General features: G+C 34.5%; 6 protein-coding genes across 8 annotated transcripts; 2 read left to right on the top strand and 4 right to left on the bottom strand.

Moving 5' to 3' along the window:
- Window positions 1–1,358: 1,358 nt before the first annotated feature.
- ABCG8 (ABC-2 type transporter family protein) lies at window positions 1,359–3,535 on the bottom strand. Its single transcript, XM_012234771.4, has one exon. It carries the CDS (start codon window positions 3,385–3,387, stop codon window positions 1,552–1,554), a length of 1,836 nt encoding a protein of 611 aa, XP_012090161.1. The 5' UTR covers window positions 3,388–3,535; the 3' UTR covers window positions 1,359–1,551.
- A 2,752-nt stretch (window positions 3,536–6,287) lies between these two features.
- LOC105648828 (late embryogenesis abundant protein At1g64065) lies at window positions 6,288–7,105 on the top strand. The gene has a single exon (XM_012235332.4). It carries the CDS (start codon window positions 6,322–6,324, stop codon window positions 6,967–6,969), a length of 648 nt encoding a protein of 215 aa, XP_012090722.1. The 5' UTR covers window positions 6,288–6,321; the 3' UTR covers window positions 6,970–7,105.
- Window positions 7,106–9,779: 2,674 nt separating this feature from the next.
- On the bottom strand, window positions 9,780–11,741 carry MAKR5 (membrane-associated kinase regulator). The gene is made up of 2 exons (XM_012234770.4): window positions 10,363–11,741; window positions 9,780–10,270 (listed from the first exon to the last, which is right to left on the bottom strand). The coding sequence occupies exons 1-2, from the start codon at window positions 11,372–11,374 to the stop codon at window positions 10,176–10,178; spliced, it is 1,107 nt and encodes a 368-aa protein (XP_012090160.1). The 5' UTR covers window positions 11,375–11,741; the 3' UTR covers window positions 9,780–10,175.
- A 4,165-nt stretch (window positions 11,742–15,906) lies between these two features.
- Window positions 15,907–18,404, top strand: LOC105648395 (reticulon-like protein B5). Its single transcript, XM_012234769.4, has 5 exons — window positions 15,907–16,269; window positions 17,374–17,554; window positions 17,637–17,778; window positions 17,917–17,986; window positions 18,067–18,404. Exons 1-5 carry the CDS (start codon window positions 16,086–16,088, stop codon window positions 18,234–18,236), a joined length of 747 nt encoding a protein of 248 aa, XP_012090159.1. The 5' UTR covers window positions 15,907–16,085; the 3' UTR covers window positions 18,237–18,404.
- Window positions 18,405–18,458: 54 nt separating this feature from the next.
- On the bottom strand, window positions 18,459–20,684 carry LOC105648394 (F-box family protein). Its single transcript, XM_012234768.4, has 6 exons — window positions 20,201–20,684; window positions 19,779–19,933; window positions 19,582–19,675; window positions 19,219–19,421; window positions 18,872–19,005; window positions 18,459–18,704 (listed from the first exon to the last, which is right to left on the bottom strand). Exons 1-6 carry the CDS (start codon window positions 20,512–20,514, stop codon window positions 18,567–18,569), a joined length of 1,038 nt encoding a protein of 345 aa, XP_012090158.1. The 5' UTR covers window positions 20,515–20,684; the 3' UTR covers window positions 18,459–18,566.
- A 132-nt stretch (window positions 20,685–20,816) lies between these two features.
- Window positions 20,817–27,264, bottom strand: LOC105648392 (P-loop containing nucleoside triphosphate hydrolases superfamily protein). Of its 3 annotated transcripts, XM_020684983.3 has the most exons (17): window positions 27,063–27,264; window positions 26,690–26,939; window positions 25,707–25,828; window positions 25,519–25,607; window positions 25,402–25,437; window positions 25,071–25,164; window positions 24,833–24,875; window positions 24,595–24,695; window positions 24,017–24,081; window positions 23,301–23,797; window positions 23,123–23,207; window positions 22,889–23,011; window positions 22,231–22,802; window positions 22,012–22,147; window positions 21,833–21,901; window positions 21,607–21,738; window positions 20,817–21,415 (listed from the first exon to the last, which is right to left on the bottom strand). In XM_020684983.3, exons 2-17 carry the CDS (start codon window positions 26,905–26,907, stop codon window positions 21,302–21,304), a joined length of 2,496 nt encoding a protein of 831 aa, XP_020540642.1. In that variant the 5' UTR covers window positions 26,908–26,939; window positions 27,063–27,264; the 3' UTR covers window positions 20,817–21,301. The 3 variants fall into 3 exon arrangements, with proteins under 3 accessions (XP_020540642.1, XP_089582829.1, XP_012090157.1); XM_089726703.1 differs by having other exon boundaries at window positions 26,690–27,264; XM_012234767.4 differs by having other exon boundaries at window positions 22,231–22,799; window positions 26,690–27,263.
- Between the last annotated feature and the right edge of the window lie 231 nt (window positions 27,265–27,495).

Below are 27,495 nucleotides of genomic sequence, written 5' to 3'. Positions count from 1 at the left end.
TGGACTTGAGCAAACGATAACCTCTCTTAATAGTATATATCCCTTTAGATTCAAAAGACCATAGCCAAGAGTCATTATGGACCAAAACTGATAAAGGAAGCATCCCATACTTTCCTGTCAAGCAGAAAGAAGTCAGAGACTTTAATATTCTCAATTCCAGAATTGTTACCTGATTTGAGTAAACTGTTGTTGATTGAGCAGCCATCGAGATGATTAGAAAAAGTTCCATTATTTTAGTTTTCTTTTTCTTTTTGAAAAGAGAATTGTTTTAGTTTTCTAAAATAAATATCCACCATTTACTCTTAGGTGAATGGAAAAAATTTAAATCTTTTAAGTAAAATGTTTAATTTTCTATCCTTGAAGAAAAATTTATTGAACCCCTATAAAATCATAAGATTATTAATAATATGTGGAAGTGTAACTTTTGAAAATAAAGGAAATAAAAAAACAAAAGATTGCAACAAATCGTGGATTTTAAATTCAACAAAATAAGGAAAAAGGATTTTAAATCTTCAAAATTAAGCAAAAATGCATGACTGTAAAGAGAATAAAGATTCTGTTGAGTTCGAAAGGTTTGCTATTATTATTATTTTATTTTTCTTTGTGCTTTTTCTTGGCTATGTGAAAGAAACAAAAGAGAATCATGTTGGGCATTCCTCAAAGCCTCTGAAACCAAAGCCCAATTAACTTCACTTACGGAGCCCAATGAAGCCTTTGATTTTTCCACATCATTGAGACAGGAAAAAGTGGATGAAATGAAACCAAAAAAACACAATAATGCACCCAAATTGGACGTTACGAAGCTAACAATAGGTGAATAAGTTCACGTGGGACGTTCCAGGAAAGAGAAAAAGAGTGTCCCGTGAAAGATGATGCACTGAACGCTGAACTCAACTGATTGCTTGCATGAAAGCCAAATGACACAGACAAACGCAGGCATATTACAATACGACAACCACATTTTTGACCTCCTTTGGACTTTTTATCTATATCTATGCATTAGATAGAGACCCGTGAATGGGGATCCAATTTTCTTTTGTTATTATTATTATTATATATTACCACTATCCTCTAAATTTTTAATTTTTAATTTTTAATTTTAAATTTTAAATTTTTACAAGTAAAATTATCATCCCATGCTACTGATAAATAATTAAGCTTGGACCGGTGACATAAACACGGTTGAAATTATATAAAATATGTGAGGGTGCAATAGGCATTAATATTTTTATTTTTATTTTTAATGGGAGTGTAAATTTGATTGAACTATTTCATGCAAAAGAAAATGATTGATTGGATTCTCTGCATGTGGGAAATTATTTAAATAATTAACTCAAGTAATTCAAATGTGGAAAAACTTTCTGAAACATAAAAATCTCAAATATATACTAAAATTCACTTAAAAAGTTGTACAATGGCAATGTAATTCTTGAACTAAACTTGGCTTTGCTACAGTTTTTCCAACTTATACTTTTTGAGGAACTAGTGAAGCTCAAGAAGCCATTAAGGGAGCTTCGACTTTCAAGAAACAGTGAAAGAAAACATAAAATTTCATTTTTTGGATCTTGAAACCCTTCTGATCAAAACGAGCAAACAAAGCACACGATAGAACAGAAAAAAACCAATCAAAATATAGATGTTAGTCCATCTATGGCTTTCAGCGAGCCCTTTCTTCTCTAACACATCAGCTCCAGTCACCATACACGTCTTCGTTTCGTCATACCAAAGGAAGCACTTACTTACAAGGCAAGAATACTCATTGATAAGAAGGGCGTCAAGAGCATACTTGTACATGGACAAAAAATGCATGAAAAGCCAATACTTAGGCATGCTATCCTGTGAAATGAAATAGCCGGAGAAGAGAAAGAAAGCGCCAAGAAGTATTGTGACCAGAGAAGTTCCAGCTATATAATTTGGAGCAAGAGAGCTCAAAAAAAGAACAAATGAGTTTGCCATTAAAACTATAACCCATATCACTAAAATAAAGTAACCAAAAGCTTGCCAAGAAGAACAAAGACCCACTAAGAAATAAACGGAGACCGAATAAATAATAGCGACTGCAAGCAAGTATGGCAAGAAGACAAGAGTATTTGCTACTAGATATGATGATAGTCTATAAATTCCACTTGAAGTTTCTCTCAGTAAAATTGGCCTTTCATTGATAAAGATTGGGAGTGTTTCGGTAGTAGAAGAAAGAAGGAAAGTGAGAGTAAAGGCAAAAAGACCAAACCTCTTTTCAATGCCTTGCTTGCTGTATCCAATGTTGATGTAAATGCTTCCTAAAACAAGACCCACAATAAGAGCTTCTAACGTATTTGTTAACAAAAGTTGTCTTGTTCTGTAAATAATCTTCCAAAATCTACTATAAAGAACTAGGATTTCATGGACTCGTGAACTCCTATATCTGACATCTCTTGATTTGCTACCAGAATGAGGTGTTTTGACGCCATTTTCATCTGAGGATGACGGAAGAGAAGGTGGTGTAGAGGGTTTACTCTCTAGAAGCTGATCTAAAATTTCCATGGCATATTCAAGGGCATTAAGTTGTGGAGGGACAGTAAAGCCATTAAAAAGCAAAAAACTTTGCAAAGAAGAAATAGTTCCATGATGAACTACAGTTCCTTTGGATAACAAAATTATTTTATCAATGGTAGAAAGAATCTTGAAGCTTGGTTGATGAATTGACAAAATCACAGTGCGGTGACGTGAAGTAGCAATCGCCTTAAGGGTTTGCATCACATTAAGAGCTGATTTACTATCAAGGCAAGAAGTGGGTTCATCGAGAAGTAACACAGCAGGGTCATGGAGAAGACTAAGTCCTATTGAAACCCGTCTACGTTCGCCGCCAGATAAGCCATGAGCTAATCGAGTATTAGCCAAGTGTGTTAGGCTAAGCTCCTTGAGAAGAGAATCTACAATTGTAGAAATATCGGATGATTTCGGGTGGAGAAGTTGAGCAGCGAAAATGAAAGTTTCAGACACAGTAAGCAAAGGAAGGCATGCATCATGTTGAGGGACATAAGCTGAAAGCTTACGAAAGGACGATGGATGGATAGGCAAAGAGTTAAGGAGGAGAGTACCACTTGATGGTGAAGTTCTTGCGGCTAAGATGTCGAGCAAAGATGATTTTCCAGCTCCGCTAGGGCCAACAATGGCAAGGATTTGAGATGGACAAGCCGTAAAAGACACATCTTTGAGGATGTAACTCGGTGAAGTTGTAATGCATGGTTTGAACATTGAAAATGGTGCAATGCTATTAGCAAAGGAGGTTGATTTAACATAGCAAATCGATTTAGCTGTTAATTTATATGTTCTAAGCGAGTCTGGTGGCGGCAGTGGCGACGGTGGTGATGGGGGCGGTGAAGAGGGTGGTGATTGGATTTCCATGGAAAAGAGAAAGGAGAGAGAAGAGAAACCGAGAGAATTTTAGGTTTTAAACAAGAAAAGAGATAGAGAGCTGTGTTGACGGAAGTAGCCATTGAGTTTTTGAGTACGTAACATTGTGTGATAGATACAAGGCTGATGCGAGAATTAAAAAGTATTGGGCTGTCTCTAATTAGCGGTATATATTAAATTAGAATATCTCACATATTTTGTTTTGTTTAATTAGGATATATAATTTCCTCGTGGTAATTTTTTTTATTTTTTTTCTTTCTGCTTCCCCCAACAGGAAATCCAAATGAATAATTAAAAAAATAAATTTATCTGGAAAAAAAAAAAATCCATTCTCAAATTTTGGTCGTAGATACGAACATTCTCAATTCGTTGTATGGTTGAAAAGTCAAAATTAAAGGTGGCAGATTATATTGTATGATATCAGTGCATGTCCAGATATCGGAATAATAGAAACGCATGCAGCTGATAGATTTGTGTGTAAACATGGAAACCTTGGATGATTAGAGGAGAGATTGAATATCGACAATGGAAAAGTTTGGACCCAATTGATTTGATTTGATTTGATTAGGAATGAGAGAGAATTAGTGGTTGTTAGACAGATCAAAGTTGGAATATATCATGTGAACTCCACATTTTTAACCATTAATTATTTTTATTTTTTTTTATAACATACTATAACAAAAGAACTTGAAAAAAAAAAAAAATACTAGAGCATTCGATTGCAAATTGTGGATTAATAACCTTATTGTTGCACCAACACTTATTAATTACTTCTTGATGTTAATAAGGATTTAATTATAAACTGACCAAATTAAAGAAAAAGAAGTCGTGTTTAATGCAAGTTGAGCCTTAATTATTATTTTTTGATAAGTTGATATAGTTCACGAGTGTACAGTGGCGTCTCGAAGGAAGAACCAGGGGCCACACTTGACGACGAGTCGTGCATTAATTAGGTTCCTGTCCGTGATCCCTCGGCCCACAGAGATATAAAATTTCCGATGCTAATAGTCTAGTGCCCTCTTTTTGTTTTTTTCTTTCTGGAAAGCTGATACTTGAAGCAGCTTGTGGATGACTGCTGAGAATGTATGTAGTGTTGTGGGGTAGAGCGTAGAGGTCTATTTCTCATGTTAAGGGTATATTTACTTCATAATTTTTTATTTTTTTCATTGTGTAGATACGTTTGGAATTTATACATTCGGATATGAATACGAAGTATTTTCACCGGGTATTGATCTTCCATATATCAAGCCGATCAAAAAAGATTTTTTTAAAAAATTATTATTTTTTTGTTTTTTTTTTTTTCCATGTATGATCAGAAATTCTTTCTTCCATTTGATATAGATGAATATGGGTAAGTATGTCTCTTTTAATATTATGTAATTTCTTTTTTTTTTTTGCCCATTAGAAGAAAAATTCATTTGCATAACTGTAATTTTAAAATCACACTTGATTAGATATTAGTGGTGAAAAGGATACGCCTTATATAAATAAAACAGGTTTAATCGATGGATTTGGTTCAGATAGGCCAGCTCATATCCCGGATCACATTCTATAGTTGTTGTGGCCCATTCAATCGCGTTTTCCAAATTCCCAAAGCCCAGCCCAGCCCAGATTTATCCCACTCAACAAACTCACAAACCATGCATAACTTCATAATTCTCGACACCATATTTCAATATTTCATCATTAGTTTGAATAGAGATAGAAAATTGGGAAAACTCGACTTTTCTTTTTCCATTTTTTTTTATATTATTTTGTGTATATTTTTGCATTTTCCTATTTTATCCAGTTATTATGTATGTATTTCCATATTAAGTTGTTTTATCCTATTGGCATTTGCCCTTGTATCAAGTCATTATCATCATATTTGTCTTATTTTCTTGATGTATGTATTTGATTTTTTGATTAATGGAAATATTCAATTAAAAAATAAAATTAATAATTTAATTAAATTATTTTTTCTGCTACCCTCCAGAAAATATTCCCCGTAATGTTTGGGTTCATACTCTCAAAAAGAAAAAGAAAAGGATATAGAAAAACAAGGAAGGAGATACTTCTTCTACCTCTCTCGCCCTTCCATTCCTCATGCTGTTCAAAATAAGAACATCAAAAGTTACAAAATCTAAAGTCTATTCTGTGTTGTTGGCTCGCTTGTTAACAACTAATAATTATTTTATGTTTATTCCGAAGGAGTGTGTGTCTTGTCTTTCTAATTATCTTATTATTATGAAGATTTAACCTTTTAAAAAAAGAAAAATAGCAGAAAAAAAATGAAAAAATAGGAAATTAGAAAAATAAAAACTGAGGAAAGAGAATAAATAAGAGAGAGGACCTAGACCATATTTGCAAGGTCAATAACAATCACTTTCAAGTCAAATGGAATTTTAGGCCAAATGTGTCATTGTCTTATTAGGACAGGCAAAGGTATATGATGTGGGTTGACAGGTTAACAAAGAAGATTTATAATTTGTCATCTACAAACTCCAAATTCGCAAAGAGGGTAACCTGCAGAGGAGTCATCCTCAACAGGCAAGCATACAATATATATATGGGCACTCAAAACAAAAAGATGGGTCCTGAAACTTGAAATGTCAATTCTAAGTAAAGTTCAAGAAAGATAATATCAAAGGAAAACTGTCCAAACTAACAAGCCTTGGTGCAATCGGATTGACCAATTACTTTCAACCCATCACACAGTTTATCCCACAATAGAAACTTCTACTACAATTGTCATAATTAAGTCTTCGAGTCAAAGATCAAAGCCCTCCAAACGCGTCTGGTAACAATGATTAAGAAATAAGAAAAATTACCATTCCTATGTCCAGTTTCTTGGAATTTATAGTCTCACAATTGGTATAAATACTTACTCGCCAGACCCACTTTTGCACCACCACAAGAAGAAAAACACAAAAACCTGGAACAAAAATGTCAGAGAAGGAGCAAGAACCCCGTCCCTTGGTTGCCAACGGTCATAAGGAAGAGTTAGGCTCCGTCACAGCAGAATCAAGAGAGCAAACCAAAAAGAAGCGCATGAAATGCGTAGCATTTGCTATGGCTTTTACGATATTCCAAATTGGAGTAATATTTGTATTTGTATTTGTAGTTTTGCGTTTCAAAAACCCTAAATTTAGGATACGTTCGGGTTCATTTCACAATGATACCTTTCAAATTGGCAGAGATAAAGCAAGTCCGTACTTCAACTTGACGTTGGAAACTCAATTTGGAGTCAAAAACACCAACTTTGGTCATTTTAAGTATGAAATGTGCAATGTGACGTTTGCATACAGAGGCACAGTTGTTGGTTTTGTCAGTATTAACAGGGCACGAGCCAGAGCTAGATCGACTAGAAAATTTGACGCCATGGTTGTTCTCAAGACGGAGAGTGATCTGCCTAATACTTCTGAACTAAGTGATGATATTAGTTCAGGGAAAGTGCCACTCACTAGCTCCTCTGAGTTGAATGGGAAAATTCAGTTTATGAAATTGATCAAGAAAAAGAAATCTGCCCAAATGAATTGCACTATGAATCTTGATATTCACACAAGAACCCTACAGGACATTTTATGCAAGTGACACCTTTTTTCCGTTTTTTTCCTTTTTTTTTTTAATTTTTTGCTTTTTTTCCCTCTCTTCGAGATGATGCTATTGAGTTAATTTCCTTTTATCTTTCCTATTTTATGCAACAAGAAACATTTATATGTTTTTCCCACACCTATTCTTTGTATTTGGTCTGATATTTATATTGAAATTAAAATCAACATACAGATATATATAAATTAATATTTTTAAATTGAAGTTGCAGTGTTAACTATTCGGTTTCAAAAGGAAAAAAAAAACACTCGTTTAAACATATTGAATAAGCTTAAATGAGTTTAAACTCATGTTTAAATTTAGAATTGAATAATTTATTTTTAATAATAAAATCTAAATGATTCCGACTTGTAATTTAGTTTTTAAAATTTGAATATATTTTTATTGAGTTAAACTCGACCTCTGTTCATTTATAACCCTAGTCCCTAGTCCCTGTATTTTATAACCATGGAGTCACAGTTGATTGGGATGCAGCTAGAGAAAAATAAAAAAGAAAAAATTATGTAAAATGTCTAAGTAGTTAGGTTTCCTTCCACATTATTAGCAATGGCATGAGAAAGGAAGATGCTTTATGACTTCATTTGACACTAATGCGTACTAAAGAAGGAATCGAGAACCAATCTTAACTCTTTCTTTTTTTTGTTGCATTCTACTATGCTACCAATCCACTAAATGAAATGAAGTCAGCGAAACCATAACGTAATTTTTTTTTTAATATATAAAAAAAGAGAAGAAAATCTTAATAATACAAAAGTTAAGATAAAAGGAAATACTAACAAAAAGGCCCACCTCTAAAGGAGTTTCATATCGTATCATGTGGAGGCCCATGTTGTTCCATACTGCAATGCAGCAGGTCCCATTTAGGCCCGCCCATATTTAAATCCTTGGCCCACCTCACTTTCTTTTATGCATTTTTATTTTTTATTTTTTGAAAAACACGTTTAAGATTAAAGAGTAAGTTATTAAAAAGCTTATGAATTTTAGTCCAATGTACAATTTTCTAATTAAAACAATTTAATCTGCAGTCCAACTTTATTTCTTCAAAAAAAAAAAAAAAAAAATCCAACTTTAGATACTCATCTTTCCCATAACATATTTATAACATTTTCATTGACTTTTTTCTATATATATAAAAAAAATTCATTAGAAGTCTATTGAATTGTTTATTTCATTAATGGAAATTAAAAATAGAAAAATGAGGAAACCAATCTGATTATTTATTAAATGTTGAGTTTGAATTACAAGTCAAGAAATTGCTTTTAATTTCCAGAATATTACAAGTATCTAACAAAAGCAATTGACATCCAATGAACTCAATGAGAATCTATTATCATAATTAATTATATTTACTTAACCTAAAAGGTTATCATTTCCCTAACCAGAAAGCTAATGTTAGAAAATGGGTTCACATGATAATGTACATTAACTTCGAATTTTGATCCAAATGTTACCTTAGCTTACTCGTAGGTAAGTTTAGAGGTTAAAGACTTCATACTATTAGGGAACTTTTATCGTAATACTCTTACTCCGATAGGCTTCATCATAGAAATTCATATGAAGATAAAAATAAAAGTACAAACAGGCTCCCCAGATGGGATGTGGGGTTGTTTATGTTTTGTGGTCATTTGGCATTTCTTGTCATTATGATGGTGCTTTGGAAATTTGGTCGCTCATGGCTCATTTGGGTTTTGGCAGTGCAGAGATTTTGCAGGCACTTTGGTCATCTTCTCATTTATTATAACCACTGCTACTCCAAAACAAAGCATCTCACTTCTTTCAATTCTCCTTTGAATTTCTTACTCCATTATTTATCTTGCTCTCTTTAAAGTTTTTAGTTTGAATTTCCAACCTACAAAGATCATGCCATAGAATTTTTTGCATATATATCTCCTCTTGTCTCTGTGCAAAGAAGCAAAGGAGTATTGTTTTTTTGTTGCTTCTACAACATGTTGCATGTTATTGTGTCCTATGCTCGCTACAACCCCTCAATAAAATAACTCTGGTCTTGCTCTTTCCTGCAATTTATTTGCTACAATGAACACAACTGTGTTTGGCATAATCATTACTGTTCTTGAAAAATCTAAAAGAGTAAAATAGTACAAAGTTTATTCACTTTCTCATTTTCAGTTCTTATCTGCCTTTTCCTTCTTAACTTCTTTTAAGCATTAATATATTGGGAAACTGGAATCCTCCAAGAATGGGTTAAATATTAACCCTTGTTGATATGAAATTTGAAACCCTGCATTAGTTCATTGCCAACTAGAACACTAGACTGACAAAAACATTGATGTGCCTAGCAGTTTCATAGATGCAGGAGACAATTTGAATTTTATATTTTAGCGTCAGCTGATGGGATTGTTGGCCTGTGGCTATAGGCAACTTCTATACTGCAGATATGCTTTTAAAATCTTTTTAACGAGAAAAAAATAATTAAACTTTAACCACCAGAGATAAAAATGCTTTCTTGCAGTTTTAAACTACTTTTTTTTAAAGGAAAAGATGCTGCCATGATGAAACTACTCAGAAATCTCCTGGAACTCGTTGAATCTTCTCCTGGAACTTGTTGATTTGATCCCCTTCATTGTTATTATACTTTTCAAATCAATAGATTTTTAAGAATCTCTGGCATCATTACCATACCTAAATTCCATTTCTTAATTGGCTAATTCAAATTTTGAAACCCTTCGATTTCAAAAGCACCTACTTAGTAATTCCATTTCTGCACTCTTGTTTTTGTACTATAAAGTGATTATGAATAAAACAAATATAATAGTGCAATTGATGGACAAAGATTTAGAATTTAAGCTATGCTTCAAAGGAAAAATGACGCCAAATTGCAGAAGACAGGACTACACAGAGATATTGGCGTTGATTTGATACACAAAGAAAATAAAAGAAATAATTCAATACTCAGGACTTGCTTTCCAGTTTCTAATAATGACCCATCAACTTTACAGAAAACAACAGTTGAACCCATTTGTCCTCACCTAGCATCATTTCCATGGCTAATAAGGACCAAAAAACTAACCTACTTGCCTAACTCCTTTGATTCTTTCTGTTCCTTTTTCTTTTTCTTTTTTTAAATATCTCTTCTCTTCTTTACAATAAAACAAAAACAGAGCCTTTTCCTTTGTATTGCTTTCAATTTCATAAACAGCATGCTTCCCGCTTTTTATCTCTTGATAATGCTAATTAATTCCATTCTCTTCATGGGAATTTCTCGGCGAAGCCATTGATTTCTCATGCAAAGGATCACTTGCAAATCTCGACAATAGAGAAGAATCTGATAAAAAACAAGTTAAAAAGTTAAAAGATTAGTTTTTTTTTTATATAAAAATAAAATGCAAAGAAATGTATAAAAACATAGAAATGCACCTCTAGAAGTAGAAGAGTTGAAAGATTTCTTGCAATGCAAAATGGCGCTTTGGATACCGTCATGTTGCAGAAGCAGTGAATCGTCTCTCCTAGTTACTGTTGGTGGCAGAACTGCAGTGGCCGCCGATGCAGATTTGCTCTTTCCCAGATGTTTGCAGACCACTCGAATCCCTGCAGGAATACTCCCCTGTTTCTCCTTCTTTGGTGAACCAGAAGGCAGTGTCGCCGGAGAAGATGACGGCGACGCTGCTGACAACTCCCCTGAAAATTTTGGCTTCTCGCTTTGCTTTTTGGAGACTTTGATGTACAGGGGTTTAATTAGCTTCAAATACTTTTGTATCGCTTCTTTGGAGAATCGCTTAGACGAATCATCAGATAATGAATCATCCGAGATCTGTTTTCTCAAGCTGTTATCTCTGGTGAAAATAGGAACATTTGCGGCTTCTTTAAGCTTGAATTTAATTGTAAAAAGCTTACTTTCTTGCTTTTTATTCTTTGGAGCATCGACGAAAACGCCTTTCAGCTCCGTTTCCCCTGTTTTTCCTGTTTCCTTCGCTGCCATTGACTTAGATTTCTTAAACATGAGTACTCGAAATCTTGGAGCAGATTTGAGCAGAGAGATTGGAGATTGAGGTTTAGAAATGGGTTCAATAGGAAGGATCTTTCTTTTAGAGAGCAGATCAGTAGAAGACAGAGAAACATTTGGTGGTGGAAATTTGTCCTGGACATTGCCGGCTTTGTTGGTCGAGTTGTGGAGAGTTTGTTCCTTGGAGTCAAAAATGTTGCTATCAGTGTCTAGTGGTCTGTTGTTTTTGCTTTCGCATTTATTGTTGTCATAATCAGGCACAGTAAGCTCCAATTCAAAGAAAGAGTCTTCTTCTTCAATGAACTCATCATCTGTGTCGACCATAGCCGTCGCAATCTCGGCGGTGTCACTATTTCCATTAGAGGGTCGGTGATCTTTGTTTTGGGTGGTGGGTCTCCAGAACTTGAGGAAGTAGAGAGCTTCCATGGCGAAAAGATATAGAAAGAGAGAAATTGGAAAGGTTTATTAGGGTTTTTTCAGAGGCAGAGTAAGGTTTTCATTTATAGTGGGTGCAAAAGGAAGACGGAACGTGAGGATGGTAAGAGATAAAGACAGCTTTTGCACATCGTTTTAGAATTTGTGTGTATGGTATGTTGTAGCAGAGCATTGAAAATGGCGTTTCAAAAGAAGCAGAGAGACTGAGGTAAGCTTTTCTCTGCTTTTGCAATGGCCAGTAAAGAGAGAGGTGCTTTTGTACCCATATGTTATTGTACGTTTGGCTGTTTTTTTATAACATGGAGGTGTTTGCGTGGATTCTGTATACAAAGACTGGTTCTTGAGGGAGAAAGAAAGAGACTACAGTCTACAGTCTATGGAGAGAGTGGTATACGCTGGAAATACAGTCGTACAGATGAATAGATACAGCAGAATTGCAGAATTTACAGTACTTTTCAACCTGACTATACTTGAGTACACGCGTACTCTTCACACGCGCTGTTACAGTAATAATCCTGATTCCTGAATTCTTTTTTTCCTTCTCCAAATTCGATTTACTAATTATGAACTCACGCACCAAGACAAAACAAACGGAATTTCAATTCCAATTTTCTTAATGAACTACTTCACTTGTGTCGTCAATAATAATTACAAGTCTCATGGATTGAAAATTCCCAATTAGAATAAATTCTCAAATTCAAATATATACGCAGCCAGTGGTGTTATTTCATCCATTAAACCTCTGAGTGATTTGGATTACGACTGTAGAAAGGTTGGTTTTAGGTACGAGATTAGTTGAAATCAAAGGTGTATGGGTTGGTGCCAGTAATTAAGTATGCCTGAGAGGGGGAAAGAAAAGGTTTAAAGTTAAAATTGAAGGGGTTATCCTTTTTGCAGAGTAAATTAAGGGCATGGACTCATGGGTTAAAAAGGCAAGGAGGAGGGTGATAGGAAACTTCCAAAAAGAGAAGGGAAAGCAAAATAAAAGAGAAAAAGGCCAAAAAGAAAAGACTACATCCAAACAGAATAGGAAACGTAAGGTCATGTTACACTATTAACATTACAGAGAGGAAAAACTTTAACTTTTTTTATTTTTTTGCAGAGAGTCTCTCTCAAAAGACCTGCTGCTGAGTCTGAATTTGGGTTCTTTTACAAGGCAAAGGCATTGGTGGTGCAGCTGGGCCACGCATGCTTTTGGACCCCCAGCTGCCTTTAACTCTAGGCCACTGCCCCACACGACCCGTTATAAAGCTTTGACTTGTAAACAATTGTTGACCCATCTTTAACCCTTTCATTTTTTGGATCATGTAGTAATAAATAAAGAGTGCACTGAAACAAACTGAAAATGGTTTATAGTGAAACATAGAAGAACCTTTGTACTAATCAATTTTGCATTAACTATTTTTCTTCAAGTCCTGAAAACTTTGGTTGTCATAAAAACATTCATAGTATAGTCATGTCCTGATGAGCTCTCAATTTTCAAATTTCACTAAATTGTGATAGGAATATTAATTATGAAAAGAGAAAAAAAAAAAAAAAACGAAGGAAATGTGACTGCTTCCATGAACAATAATAAAAATATGTAAAATATTCTCAATTGCTTCATTCCTCTTTTCCTTTGCTGTTCGTGGCATGCACGTCTTTGCTTGAGCTGACTTTAACATATTTTTCTTTTTTTTTTTTTTTTTTTTTTTTTTGAGTGGAAAGCAAATACCATGAGCCATAAGCTGACTCTATTATCTATCTATTGAAAGTTTGAAACGCATTAATTAATTTTCAGAATGAATAAATAATATGAACACTTTTCTTTTTCCAGGAGGCACATTCTAAAATCTGTGTTTTAAAGTGATGCTTTGTAGACTTTATTTTTACAAGTCATAAATATACCTATACCTTATAAGATTCTGCACCCTATATAAATAAATAAATAAATAAATAACTCAAAATTAACTTTGGGAATTTTCTTTTTTGCTTTGCTTTTTAGTGTTTTCTTTGTACAATTTTTTTCTCCTATTGCTTTAATCTCAGGTGATGAGTCTACAAAATTTCTTTTTTATTAATAGGATGGTGTGACTTTTTTACTTTCATATTGTTTTTCTTTTATTTACACATTTGTTTTCATACTCAAACAAGAGGGTTTGACTCTAAATTGTAAACTTTGATTTATAAATTAAATTTATATGAAGTATAGTTTAATTCTGTAAGATGATACAGTCTAATTTTATTTATCGAGCCATTTTTTATTTTGTTTATTTAGTTGTATATAAATGTCTCCGTCTCTCTGGAAAAAAAAAATCATAAATGGTTGGCTGGTTGTCAAATTATTCCTCAAAAGAAATTTGTGAAGTTGTGGGATCTTTTATGTTTGGTAGAATAGACTAACGAGAAAACAAAGTTGACACTAGTTAATCAGTGATCAACTAATCACCATCCTTGCAATTTCCTCTTTCCCTCGATGGAATGGAAGTAGGCCCACAGTCGTACAAAGTTGAATCCATAGTCACGAGTCTGTAGTGAGAAAACGCTCAAGAAGGCCGTAGACTTTTGGCCCAACGACCCAAAGACTGCCGTGGTCGGTTGGTGATTAAGAGTCATATCATCATGGACCCAATGGCAGTTCACAAATTGGACAGGGAAAAACCAACTTATTGAGGCCCAAAAGTCTTGTATTTTTTTACTTTTCAGGCCCAAAGAAAGAGCTTAATTAGCCCGTCTCAACTCACGCATTCGTGTACAAACCAGTGCAGACGAAGTAACACGAATATCTCCGGTAGTCAGTCTATTTCCATCAGCCGGCCGGTGGGAGCGAGAAGTTTGGATTGGTGGCATCCCATGTGCAAGGGTGGGTTGCATGGTTGTTGGCCGACCAATAACGAGCGTTGAATGCCTAAAATTAAAAACTGCCACGTGCCTCTTTATAGTACATAAGTTGTTTTCCACCACTCACATCCTACCACGTAGGTATAATTTTACAACTTTGCTGGAGTGGAAGCAAGTTGACGGCAGCCCAAAGAGATGACGTATTTACGTCGTTATCATGGACGAGTTCGAGTCACGTCAACAGCAGACGTCTCTGTCAAATCTAACGTGCATTCGTTCTCCCGAGATTTACTGTTGGAGCTATAGATTATAAAAGGTTAAAACGTGTGTAATCTTACTCAGATACAATTAATAATTTAATTTTTCTCAATCAGATTTATTGATAAAAGGAATTAAATATACAGTATTATTTTTAATAAGAAATATAATAAATAACTTTCTTTTTAATATCTCTTCTCAACCATAGAATTAATTAATTATGACAGTTACAAGTTTATGTATCAATTTTTCTTTAAGCTTTCGTTTGTTAGATATTTATTAGACTGCTTCTTGAATTATGTATTGAAGTTACTAGTATTAATACATATAAGATTCTTTAATTATGTACCAAAGTTACTACTGTTCCTTTAAAAAAAAATACTAGTATTAATATATACAAACTTATTATAAATAATTTTTGTTATTTATTGTTTATTAATTTAATGAAATAAAATTAGATATTTGATAATATTCATATGATATATTAGAAGGATAAGATTTGGTTTCATATGCAAAATCAATCAAAAACATATATATCTATTTTTTAAATATGACAATAGTGAATTTTTGATTTTTTTTGTTAACTTAAATGAAAATATACAAAAATTAAATACAAGAACATAATAGTACAGTGGAAGTAAAATATATGAAAAAATTAATATCAATAGTTGTCATTCAATTATCATATTAACATATTAAATAATTAAAATTATTATAATGTTATAATCTATTTTTAATTAAAAATTACCGTAATTTTAATGTTGATTACCATATTGATACATATTATTATAATCGATCGTAATTATCATTTATTATTATAAATGAAAACTTTATATTTAAAAGAATGATAGAGTAAGGTTAATGGTAATAAAGAGCTCTTTTAAGTTTTGGTATAATCTTTTTTTTTTTTAATTCGATAGTTCTTATACAATTTTTTTTGCGACATTGATATATTTTTTCTCTTTTAATTTCTATTACTCTATAAAATTATGAAAAATCATAAAAGAAAGCGGTTTATATATAATTATTATTAAAAATGATATACATAGGTCTATGATTCAATTTCTACTGAGCATTTTATTTTATTATTTTTAATATTGTATAAGAAAATTTATTAATTCAAAAATAAATTAAAATTAATGATTTTAATATATTTTTTCTTTCATTTTTTTATAAATATTAAGTTTTATATAATTAGTCTAATGTTCTTAAATTATAGTTTTTTTTTCTTAATTAAATTATATATTTTAAAATATTATCACATTATTTTTAAAATTGTAGATAAATATATTTACTGTGCTATACTGCTGGTACGAAAGATTATGGGCATACACGGTGACAGCCATGACAGCCCGTGAGACTAGATTTCCTCGTGACGTTCCCCAGACACCTGCCATCTTCCCCGGTTTCTGTTTTTTCCATATCTAGAAGGCACTTTCTCCAAACCTCAGGTTCGGACTAGTAAATCTTTCAACGGCTGCTAAGGTTTCATTTATTTGTACCGTTCCTTTCAATATTCACTTTCAAAACCAGATACTGGAAACCTGAAAATCTCCTTGCATTGCAACAAGGCTCTCTCAATCACAGGAACACAAATTCCCATTGTTTTTCGCAGCGAATACATATGGCGGGCCACGCCGTCGAATCGTTGATGGATAAGATCACCGAGAAAATCCGCGGTCACGATTCTTCTTCCTCATCAGATTCCGATGATGACAAGCCGTCCAAGGTCGACGCCGTTAAATCGAAGATATTTCGTCTCTTCGGAAGAGAGAAACCCGTTCACAAGGTCTTGGGCGGTGGAAAACGTAACCCCTCTCCTTCTACATAAACAATAGGGCATATTTCTACATAAACAAATCTATAACATTTGTTTTGCCTCTCATTGTTGCTAATCGTGAATTCTGATGGATAGCCAACTTTCGCAATAATGATTACAGATAGTGTGACAATGCTATTAGGTGATTAGGAATTGGGTACACATTTGACATTGTCATTATTCTATGATCAATGTGGTGTTATTTTCTGTCTGCGACTTCCCCGTGGTGTTTTAAATGATCCATCTTAGATTTGCTCATTTCTCATGCCTTGTGCTTTTCAGTTTTCTGAGAATTAATATCTAGCTTTGTTTTAAGTCACCTCTGATTAAGAATTGAATTCCAAAGTTTTTGAAATAGGAATGATGGCATCATTTTCTCACCATCTTTTTGAGACGGTACTACTATTAATTTGATCCTTTAGAAATCGTGAGTGATTCTTGTTCCTGTTCCATTGTCTCAAAGAGCAGGCGGTAATGGTGGGAAGGGCTTGCTAATAATGTATTTATTTCATCTGAATAGATAAGTAATGCTACAGTGCATTGAGGACGTTTTATTTGATTGTGATATTTGGTTTTATACGTGAAACTTGTATTTCTTATTGATATGCAACTGTATAGTTATAATGCATTTTGGCGTTGTTGGTTATTTTTTTTGTGTTCTCTAAGAGATTATACCTGTGTCTATTTTTCAGAATGGATAAAGACATTTTTTTTAACATGAATTGGATAGACATATTAATAAGTGTGATTTCATATCAACCTCAAGTTTTCATGAATTTAATTAATTACTTGAAGAATTGGACTAACTTTGACTTGAGCAGGTTGAGCTAAAATTATACCCAAACCCCTCATTCCAATAGCAATTTTGGTAATCTTGCACAAGAACCCTGTCTTCATTCTCCGAGAAATAAAGAAATCATTTTGGTAATCCTCAGTTTGGAAATGAATAAAGATTAGGACTTTGCTTCATTAATTACTTTGATTTCCCAAACTATGTGTTACAGTCTTAGCAACTTATTATGGTAGAGTACTCTTAATCTCAAATTGGTAATCTGTGTCATCCTCACATCTTTGTTTTGTTTTTTATGTGCAGCTGCTGATGTTCTCCTGTGGAGGAACAAACAAGTTTCTGCAAGTGTGCTTGGTGGTGCAACTGTAGTCTGGGTTCTCTTTGAATTGCTTGAATATCACTTAATCACTCTAGTTTGTCATATATCGATACTCACCCTTGCTATCCTTTTCTTGTGGTCAAATGCTTCCACCTTTGTTAACAAGTAAGATCTTTTATCGTTCAGTTTTTAGCAATGTGATATTTCCTGATCCTGACATTTTTTTTTCTTTTTTCTTTTTAATTAGGTCTCCACCTGAAATCCCTCAAATTGTACTTCCTGAAAAATATGTCCTTGAAATTGCCTCCGCACTGAGAATTGAAATCAACCGAGCATTGGCTGTGCTGCATGATATTGCAGCTGGGAGAGACGTGAAAACGTTTCTTACAGTAAGTTGGATTTTGTTTTTCTAACAGTATTTAACCTTAGGAAATTGGCTAGTAAATGCTTGTTACTTGGCGTTGTATTTCATTGGACAAAATAGTTTACTTGGTTCGTGGTAATTATGACACGCTTTTATGGTTCAGGTAATTGCTAGCTTGTGGGTTCTGTCAATTATTGGGAGCTGGTTTAACTTCTTGACCTTATTATACATAGGTAAGGAATTCTGGTCTGAGATGCAAGATACTGGTTTATAGCCACCAGTCCTTAACATTGACATAATTCCTTTCAAACAGTCTTTGTTTTGCTGCACACTGTGCCGTTGGCTTACGAGAAATACGAGGACCAAATTGATCCAATAGCGGAGAAGGCATGGATTGAGATCAAGAAGCAGTATGTAGTGTTTGATGAAAAGGTTTTAAGTAAAATTCCTGTGGGGCTATTGAAGGAACTGAAGAAAGACTAGAGAGAAATACCACTTATATTGGCCATTGGGTAGGCTTATTCACAGTTCTGTACTCGAAAAATTCTGTTAAAGTTATATATATAAGAAAGTCTCCTACTCTGTGCTTCTGGGTTGTTCAGGGGCCCATAGATTAATTAAAATGAATATGAAAATTTTCTTTTTATCTTATCAAGCATTTTGGCTGTATATGATTTTTATTTATTCATGCAAACAAGACCGCCATTAATTAACAAGAAGTGCAGCTTTTCTTCGCAACCAGCCATCAGATTATACAATGAGATCAAAGGGAAAATAACTATATCAACAGCTGAATTGGTTATGGACAAACATTTAAGCTTTCGCTAAATCAATGTTCTTGGGGTAGGCCCATAACCTGGGGATATACCCTTCATCCGGTTCACTATCGCTGTCTTCGCTGTCTGAGGAAGACATTATAGACGAGGAACCATTTAATAGATACTCAACAACCTGAAAATGATGAATGCGTGTGTGGAGTTACAAGACCGCAGCAATGGGATTTCAGAACACACAAAATAAATAAGCATGAAAGTTTCAATGAGTGTAAATAACCAATTTTTTCCCCCAGCAATATTGTAAGACAGAATCAATAAAAATAAGCATTTGATACAAATTACCTGGTGAGATGAAACGGGTATGATTCTCTGATTCCCAGAGTCCCCATTACAGCATTTCATGGCATCTAGCCAAACTATTGTTTCACATTGCCCACAGTATCCTCTATTAGCAGTTAATCTCTTTGACGAATTGCCTGAAATGTACAAAAATTAAAACAAGAATTCATGATTTTGACTTATCACACGTATGCCCATGAGAATTGCACATTATATGCACTGCAAAAATCTAATGAATCGCAGAACAAGAAAATTTAGAATGACTAGAAACTCATGATTATGAAAATAATGGGTATGGAAACTCTTCTTATGTGCAGATGATCTTGGGTTATGTTGTCTAATGAAAATACCTATATACATTTCTTTAAAGGCCTCCCTCCAGTCAATACTGGTTGTAGTAATTTTATTCTTCTGCAAAAGAGTAAGCTCCTTATTTTTTTCCCGCCTATCATTCTGTTGTTCCCTAGTACTTGAAGAACCACGCTTGCTGCCAAAAAATGTAGCATACTGGGATTGCCACAGCTGGTTATTACCAGCTGCAAAATTCCATGACCTTCAAATAAGGCAAACCACAAAAAACATTATTCTAGGTTTATGCATTAGAAAATAGACATGGTTATGGTTAAGAGACAGGCTGCTTGAATTCTTAATTTCACTAAAATTTGTTGGTAGGTAAAAAAGTTACACTACAATTCAAAGAAAATAGGAATTACCAGCAGACTAAGCTGACAGAAACTAAAGAGTGGATGTCCAGGAAGCTGAAGATGTGTAATAGAACATCTTGTGGTAGTTCAGTAGTACCTGAAACTGAAAGTATCGAAGGAAATATTATGACTGAATTTTTTTTTTTAAAGCAAACCTGAGATTTATGTGAAAATACTGCAATGAAAATTTCCAAATTAAGCTTTACTTTCTTCCTCCTGATGAGCTTTATGGCGCCTCTTATGAGCAACTTTTGCATGTTTAAATTCTGCCACAGCCAAATTTTTCCTCTGTTTTGGAAATACAGCCTCCGCACTCTGAAGTAGGAGATGGGCTGCTGAAACTGCATTGCGTGTCTGCATTCTAAAAAGGAAAAGGCTTTATCAAAACAAGTGAAATTGGGCACTTCCCTTTAATCAAACTTTCAACAATATCCTCCAATCATAAAAACTGATGCAGGGAATTGAATTCTCGAATAAAGGGCAAAAGTCGATGCCCAATTTTATTTCCAAGACGCAAATCATTTGATTTTGGTCCAAATTCGAATAACACAAGCCAAATTCAATTGATGGAGATGATCGATAATCATAATTCGCAAATCACAAGATATGCAGATAGAAGGCGACTTACCCAGGAAGGAGACGAAAGGCGGCGAGGGTGTCTTGAAAGAGGACGAATTGAAGATTCTTGGGGAGTTTGTTATAAGCTTGTCTTATAATCAAGCTTAGATCTTTGCAGGCTATTGGGTAATGGTGGGTTGTCGATAGAGCCTCCTTAAACGCTAGCTTTTGGTATCTCTCTATTGGCTTTGACATTTTGGGATAGAAAGAGAGGAGAAAGCGAGGAGAAAGCGCTTTAAATAGCTTTATCCCTTCATCAAACTCGAAATAGTCCACAGAGTCCAAACCATCTAAAGTGACATTTGGTTTCCACACAAAAACCATCAAAGAGCAAAGCTCTTCAATCCTATAAATAGTTGGGTAATGGATGCCTCTCCAAGTGATTTTTGAGGTAACATTTTTTCCTTCTTTGGCTAAAATATAGGTTTCAGATGGAGGGGAGGGAAGGTACCCCTTTTATCAGCCGAAGTCTCTTATCACCGCCTCATCCACAAATTCTAGACCGCGAGAGAATTCTCGACACCAAGCTAAGTAGCATTCAAAGAGGTTACATTTACTTTTCTGTGAATTATTTATTTATGATCACTGTGTTGCGTGGCAGATGGATATAATTTGAATCTCAAATCTTCAATCACACAAGTAACGTCAATTCTAGAAGAAGTATATACTACTAGTTTATACAAAGACTAATTTACAAATGCTACTGTATGAGCGATACTGCTCATGGGCTGCTGCAGATTGTCTAACAAAACCCGATAACAAGGGTTTCTTCCAAATTCCACAATTTCCAATTACCAAACACTCCTAAAACATAATTACAATACCAAAATGTGGTTTTCAATGGTCTAAGGATTGCCTAAACAACAAGAGACTCCTCTGTTGTATACAACAAGAACAAACTACAGATAATGACTTTGAAAGACACATTTCAACCTGACACAAGCACTGTTGCAATTGCCAAATTTTCATTCTGATAATCTGGTGCTGCTTTCTGTTCATTGTTGCTTTATGCCTGTAATAATAAAATCTCACTTGCAGGGCGTTGACTTTCCATGAACTTCTGCCTCCCTTCTATTACTGATGAGACTCTGAGACGACAGCTTTCTACAATCTACAGGAAGTAAGTTAACTGTTGTTTCTTTCTTGAACCTCCTTCCCCATATAATTCATTCCATTGCTTTAGCTCATTCATTATTGATCCCTCGGATGCAAAACTTGCAGCAACCTGCATTGCAGCATTCATTTAGAAGTAGTTTATACATTGAATCTAGAAACTGAAACTAGAGAGTGTGCGTGTGCAACACCAATTTGAGGATCCCGAGTTAAATCTGGTGCTAGCTATCGGCATGAGAGAGTTATACAAGCATGTGTAAGCACATAGACAGTGAAGGACTTAAATTCACATGTGAAAATCACCTGATTCTTTGCCTGCCTCATATCTTCCATATTTAAAGGCCTTAGAGTGATTAGTTGTTCCTCTTTATCTTCTTCCTTTGCACTTGAAGCATCTTCTGAGCTTGTGCCTTCTTCAGCTTTCTTCTTTTTTTCCTGTAGTAGATTTTTGGAGAAAGAAATGATATTATACCACATTGAATGAATAGGAAACAATGAAATAGAATCTTTAAGGAGAGAGAGAATATACTTTGTCTTTCAATCCCTCTTGCTGTACTAACTCTCTAACAGGTCGATAAGCTGCTGTCACACAGAAGTTCTGTTTACAAGCAGTCAACATCAAGATCATGAGTTGATTACAGTCAATTAAGGATCTCATTAAATGAATACTATGAGTTTCTGGGCAAGGTAAGAAACAAATAAATAAACCTTGAGGTCACTTCCACTATATCCTTCTGTCATAGCTGCAAGTTCCTTGAAGTCTAGATCTTCAGTTTTCTCTTTTGCTAGAAGAGTTTTCAAGATCATTTCCCTGTTCTCAATAGATGGAAGGCCAACCATAATTCTGCAGTGCAAAGGTAGTTAGCAAGCATGAATTGATTTTTGTAATTAGCAAGTTTTTACAGAACAGGATCAACAATATTGTACCTGCGCTCAAACCGCCTAATAATTGCTTCATCAAGGTCAAATGGCCTGTTTGTCGCAGCAAGAACTAGAATACGCTCACCAGGTTTTGTCAACAGCCCATCCCAATGTGTCATGAACTCATTCTTTATCTTCCGCATGGCCTCATGCTCTCCAACTCTGGTCCTCTGCCCAAGCATGCTATCAACCTCATCAACAAATATGATGGTTGGCGAGACCTTTGCAGCAAGTGAAAACAATGCACGCACATTCTTTTCATCTTCACCGAACCATTTTGAAGTGATGGTTGACATTGAGACATTAATGAAACTTGCTCCTGCTTCATTTGCTATGGCCTTTGCTAGCATTGTTTTCCCTGTGCCTGGAGGCCCAAATAGCAATATGCCTCTGCAAGGCTTAAGAAGTCCACCTTTGAAGAGGTCTGGTCTTCTAAGAGGGAGCATGACAAGCTCCTGAAGTGATTCTTTAATTTCATCCAAGGCACCAATATCTGCAAAAGTCACTCCAATCTCACTTGGAGGGATAACCTCTGGCCTGATTCTTTTCTCGAATTCATTGTCAGGAGGAACTTCCTGCTAGAAGCAACGTAAGTCAATTAGGAAGACAACAAAAATCATATTGATCTCTATCATATGAATTGTGACTTTGGCTTTAAAATTACTTTAGCTGCAGGAGGATTCTCCCCATCCTTCTTCACTCCAGGGACAGATTTATCTATTTCACCCTTACTTTCAGGTGATGATGTTTCAGTCTTTGCACCAACGGCCTCTTCCCCTTGAGCCTCCTGCATTTGTTGAAAATGAGTAAGTGGTTAGAAGTATCAACAGCATCAATCCATTTCTGATATTGTTGAGAAAAGAAAAAAAATACTAGATGATTATAATGTAGGACAAACCTCGCCAACACCATTTGTCTCCATTTTCAGAGTATCTTTCCCACCAGTTTTGCCTTCTTGGAATATACTCAATCCATGAGATAAGCTGCTTCAAAAATGGAATAACAATGAAAAACTATATTTTCATATTTACTTTAAAGGAGTTAATTAGTAAATCATGGAAAGAACCAGTGTCTACCTTTTAGATGATATAACAAGCTTTCCATTTCGGTATTCTGGATCCTTACTATTCATTAGATGATATGATATTGCTGACACCACAATTTCTTCTATGTAATTGCTAAGAACGATTGTGTCTGCATGGCAAATTGAAGCCAAATCATCACATTCAATATCATTTGCCGCAAGTACCTCGACAATATGGTTTTTGTTATCTTGAAACTGAATCATCTTTATGTCCTCTTCCAACTTTGCTTTCCAGCTGACAAGATGAGTCTCATCTTCCGGTGGTTTGATCTCAATATTGTATGGGAATAACATAGTGAGTCTCTCATCCACTTCTTTGCAATCATCTTCTTGGTCCACTATATGGGAACCGAGTATCAATATTGAACCTGAAAGTTTCTTCAAGAATTTACTGAACAAGATGTACATCCTTTCTGACTGGAGAAGAAGCTTCTCAACATCCCGAAGGTACAAAATGACAGAACTTCTTTCTGATATTGAAATCAATGTCTGTGACAATACAAACATTAATAATCACGAAACATAAATAATCATCTACATGCTAATTACCTAAATTTATCTATACAGAACAAACTACATATAACAAGTACTGTAATGTTATTCAAAAAAAAAATATCATTTAGAAGTCAAACTTGACCTATAAAAGATGCAAGAATCGTAGTAAGGACCCGAATTTTAAAGCAAGCAACTTATTACTGCTGATATTACCTTGTAAAGTGATTCCAGAAAGAGTTTCTCATCAAAACACCAGTTGCTGACCCGCTTGAGGGAAGCTGAAAACCAAAGATTCCCAAAAAAAAAATGGTCAATATAGTAATTATCTGCAAATTATAAGTCGAAACAAAAGGTCTCATTCTGTTAGGATACAATAGGATACTGAACTGTAAATAATAGGTGACGTGGCTGTTATGAGAGTATAAATACTGATATGAAAGGATGTTCATAAAATCTTTTGAACAATCAATATACTTTTTATTCCTTCTGCCTCTCTTTCTATCTTTTTCCTTTCCTTTCTCTCTCCTTCTCCTATTTTCTCTCTTGCCAAACGCATGAGTTAGGCTGGTTCCTAATACATTGCTCAAGCAAAATTTTCCTAAGTTCAATTGAGATGACTAATTATCATGACAAACATAAAAATCATCCAGTTCCAACCAACATGAAAGTAACCAGTCTTAAAGAAAATTAGTATTTGCAGAGCTCACTGAGAGAAACTGATGTAAATATTTTAAGGTTTCCACAACAGAAAACAGAAAAAAAAAAAAAAAAAAGGAGTTTTGCTGTATAACCTGGATTTGTGGAAGCGGATTGGGAGGAAATGCTACTCATATCAGAGGCAGCAGAGGCATTTCTACGAAGTTTGCCATGGTTACTCAAACCTTCCATAGCCCTGCAATATATAAAGATGCTGGATCAGAATTAATAAACAACATAATCTGAATGGAATATAAATTCCGCAACCACTGTAAAATCAGCCAAGCCTCAAGTCTCTACTGTGAGGATACTTAAAGGTGAAAATTGTGATACCTTGATTTAATATCCAAATTACTGCCTTGACGACGTAATGTGCCTACAAGGAAAGTAGTAGAGATAAACAAAACAAATAAATACATCTGAACAGAGAGAACCTAAATTATAAACCAACATGATGTTTTAGCAGAAGAGAATACTTGAAAGGATCACAGGAGGAAGTGAAGACAACATGAAGAGGCTCTATATCAGCATAAGTAATCAAAACAACAGCAAAAACTAGGCTGGTTTGTACCTGTCGTTTCTTGTCTTGAAGGAAGGACTGAGAAAGAACTAAACAAACTGGACATCCGTTCTATTGTTGCCTCTGAGATAGATCTCTTGAACGACTACAAGGACAAGTAATACATCAGAATATTGAAACCACTTGAACTGATAAATTATTGTCTTCTTCCAAACTGAATTGTAATGTAGCTGATGGCAAATAACACATGAAAAGGACAGCATCAAATGGGACTAAACAGCTAGCTTATATTCATTTGAGTACAAGAAAAGGACATAATATGGTAAATTTCACATTCAACCACAACACACTGATTTATCAGCAGAAGTCGCAGAATACTTACAGATTCCTTTTTAATGCATCCATATTTGCTCTGCATCTGTGGCAAGCAAAAACACTAACTGTGTAAGTAAAATAAAATTGTTAATCACTTTGAATATTTGAAAATTTTCATACTAACCTTTATGGAAAAATCGTTAACATCCAACAGCAACAACTTTGACTCAAAGTAATGTGCTAAAGCCTTGGCGAGCATTTGCTGGTAAGGTTCTTCACAAGATAAAATCACAATGAGATTAGGTCACAAATCAACTTTGAAAAATGATATTCCAATACAAAATTGCAAGACAAAAATTTCCCCTTGCATACCAGCAGTTCCTGAGAGCAAAATAGCTTTACTAGCTGGTGAAAGGTTCCGGGTGTACTTGGAAACATCCGAGTGCTTTAAATGGATAAATGCAGAGCTTGTCAATGAAACTCGAGTTACATCACTGCATTTCACGCCATCAGAAAGAGGACATCAGAAAATGAAAAATGTTAAAAAAAAAAGGGGGAAGTAGCCTTAAATTTTTGCAGTGAACTATGCATTTTGGGGTTATGCAAAACAATATTATGGAAGTAGTTCACAGAAATACTTCTAAAATCAACTCCCACAATCTCCAGAGTTCCATGAAAAGGTAACTGTTCTGCCAGAATTTTTTACCCCCGAAGTCTAACATTATTCTAACCGTAAAAATAACTAAAATTTCTTTTATAATTTTAGTTGTTTAATTTACAAGCAAGAAAATTTTGACAAAACATAAATCGAATGAGAAAGGGAACCAACAGAAAAGGTGGTAGCTTTAATATTAAAACCTTGGAATATCAACATAGTATTGGCATGCTGTAAGTCAACTATTATAGAACTCTAACAATAAAATATAAAGTTCCCATACACAGATTGAACTTCAAAAGGGTAACCCAGAAACAAAGAAGGAATCCGAATTCAATAATCAAGAAGAAGGGATCATGCAGATTTATTTTATTATGAGCAGGGACAATAATCTAAAATATGAAGAAACCCATTAATTAAAACCCAAACAGTAAACTATCTGAAAAGAAAAAGCAAAAAGGGAAAAAAGACATGAGTATTATGAGCATGTGCAGAGAATACCACCAAGAAGATCGCTTGCCAGGTGATTGTAAATTTTGTAGTATGTACCAAAACCCCATGTGTCGATAGAAAATAACACCATAACAATACAACTGTCTATCTCAAGAACTTTTCAATGGCCACATGAACACAACATCACGTATGTTACATGTAATTTTCTTTTCTTTATTTTAAGCAAAAGAGAAAATCTCATCGTTACCTGAGGTAATAAGGGAACTCATCAAAAGTGACCCCGCTTTCTCTGCCCTTAAGCACCTGTCTCATCAACTCCTGCTCAATCTGCTCAGATGTAACATAATCTGGAGAACCATTTCCACCAGCCCATCTGCTCATACTCTGCCCAGATGCCAATCCTAAACCCACTCCAACCCCGACTCCAACACTTAAGGCAGACAACAAGAAATGCTTCTGCTCCATATTTTTTTCTATCTTTCTACTGTGTCTTTTTCCTAGTCAACAGCAAGAACACTTAAAACTATAAACTCAAGTTTGTACTAGAAAGAAAGCATGACACTGATAGGGGAAAAAAAAAGAAAAGAAAGGAAAGGAAAAAGCTTTCTTTCACCACCTACTTTGTTAAGGTAAAAGGAAGCCAAGAACCCAAAAACCCAAAGATTCAAAGGTTATGAATACAAAGGGTTTGCGAAAGAAGAGGCGGATCAATAGATTCAAGAATTTAAAGAATCCAATGAAAATAATTTTTTAGAGGGGGGACAATAAAATCTTGAAATGTTCATATAATTGGTCTATGAATGGAGAGAGCTGTGTGGCCTGGCCCTTTTCCAACTATTTATAGCATGCTCTAGTAGTGGACGTTAATTGCTAACCGGAAAAGAAACTGAATTGTTCGGTTTTTACACTCCTTGCTTTTTTTGACTTACCGGGACCGTCTAATCTTTAGTTTCTTTTTTCTTTTAACCTTTTCTTAATTATTATTTTTCTTGGTCGGTCTCTGCTTTTCTGTCTCATGCCCTTCCTTTTCTATATTTTATTTTAATATTTTAA

Source organism: Jatropha curcas, chromosome 10, assembly GCF_041381405.1.
Source record: "Jatropha curcas cultivar XTBG-Jc1 chromosome 10, XTBG_Jcur_1.0, whole genome shotgun sequence".
Lineage (NCBI taxonomy): Eukaryota > Viridiplantae > Streptophyta > Magnoliopsida > Malpighiales > Euphorbiaceae > Jatropha > Jatropha curcas.
The sequence above is the reverse complement of the archived record's forward strand: the minus strand, read 5'-3'. Positions and strand labels throughout refer to the sequence as shown.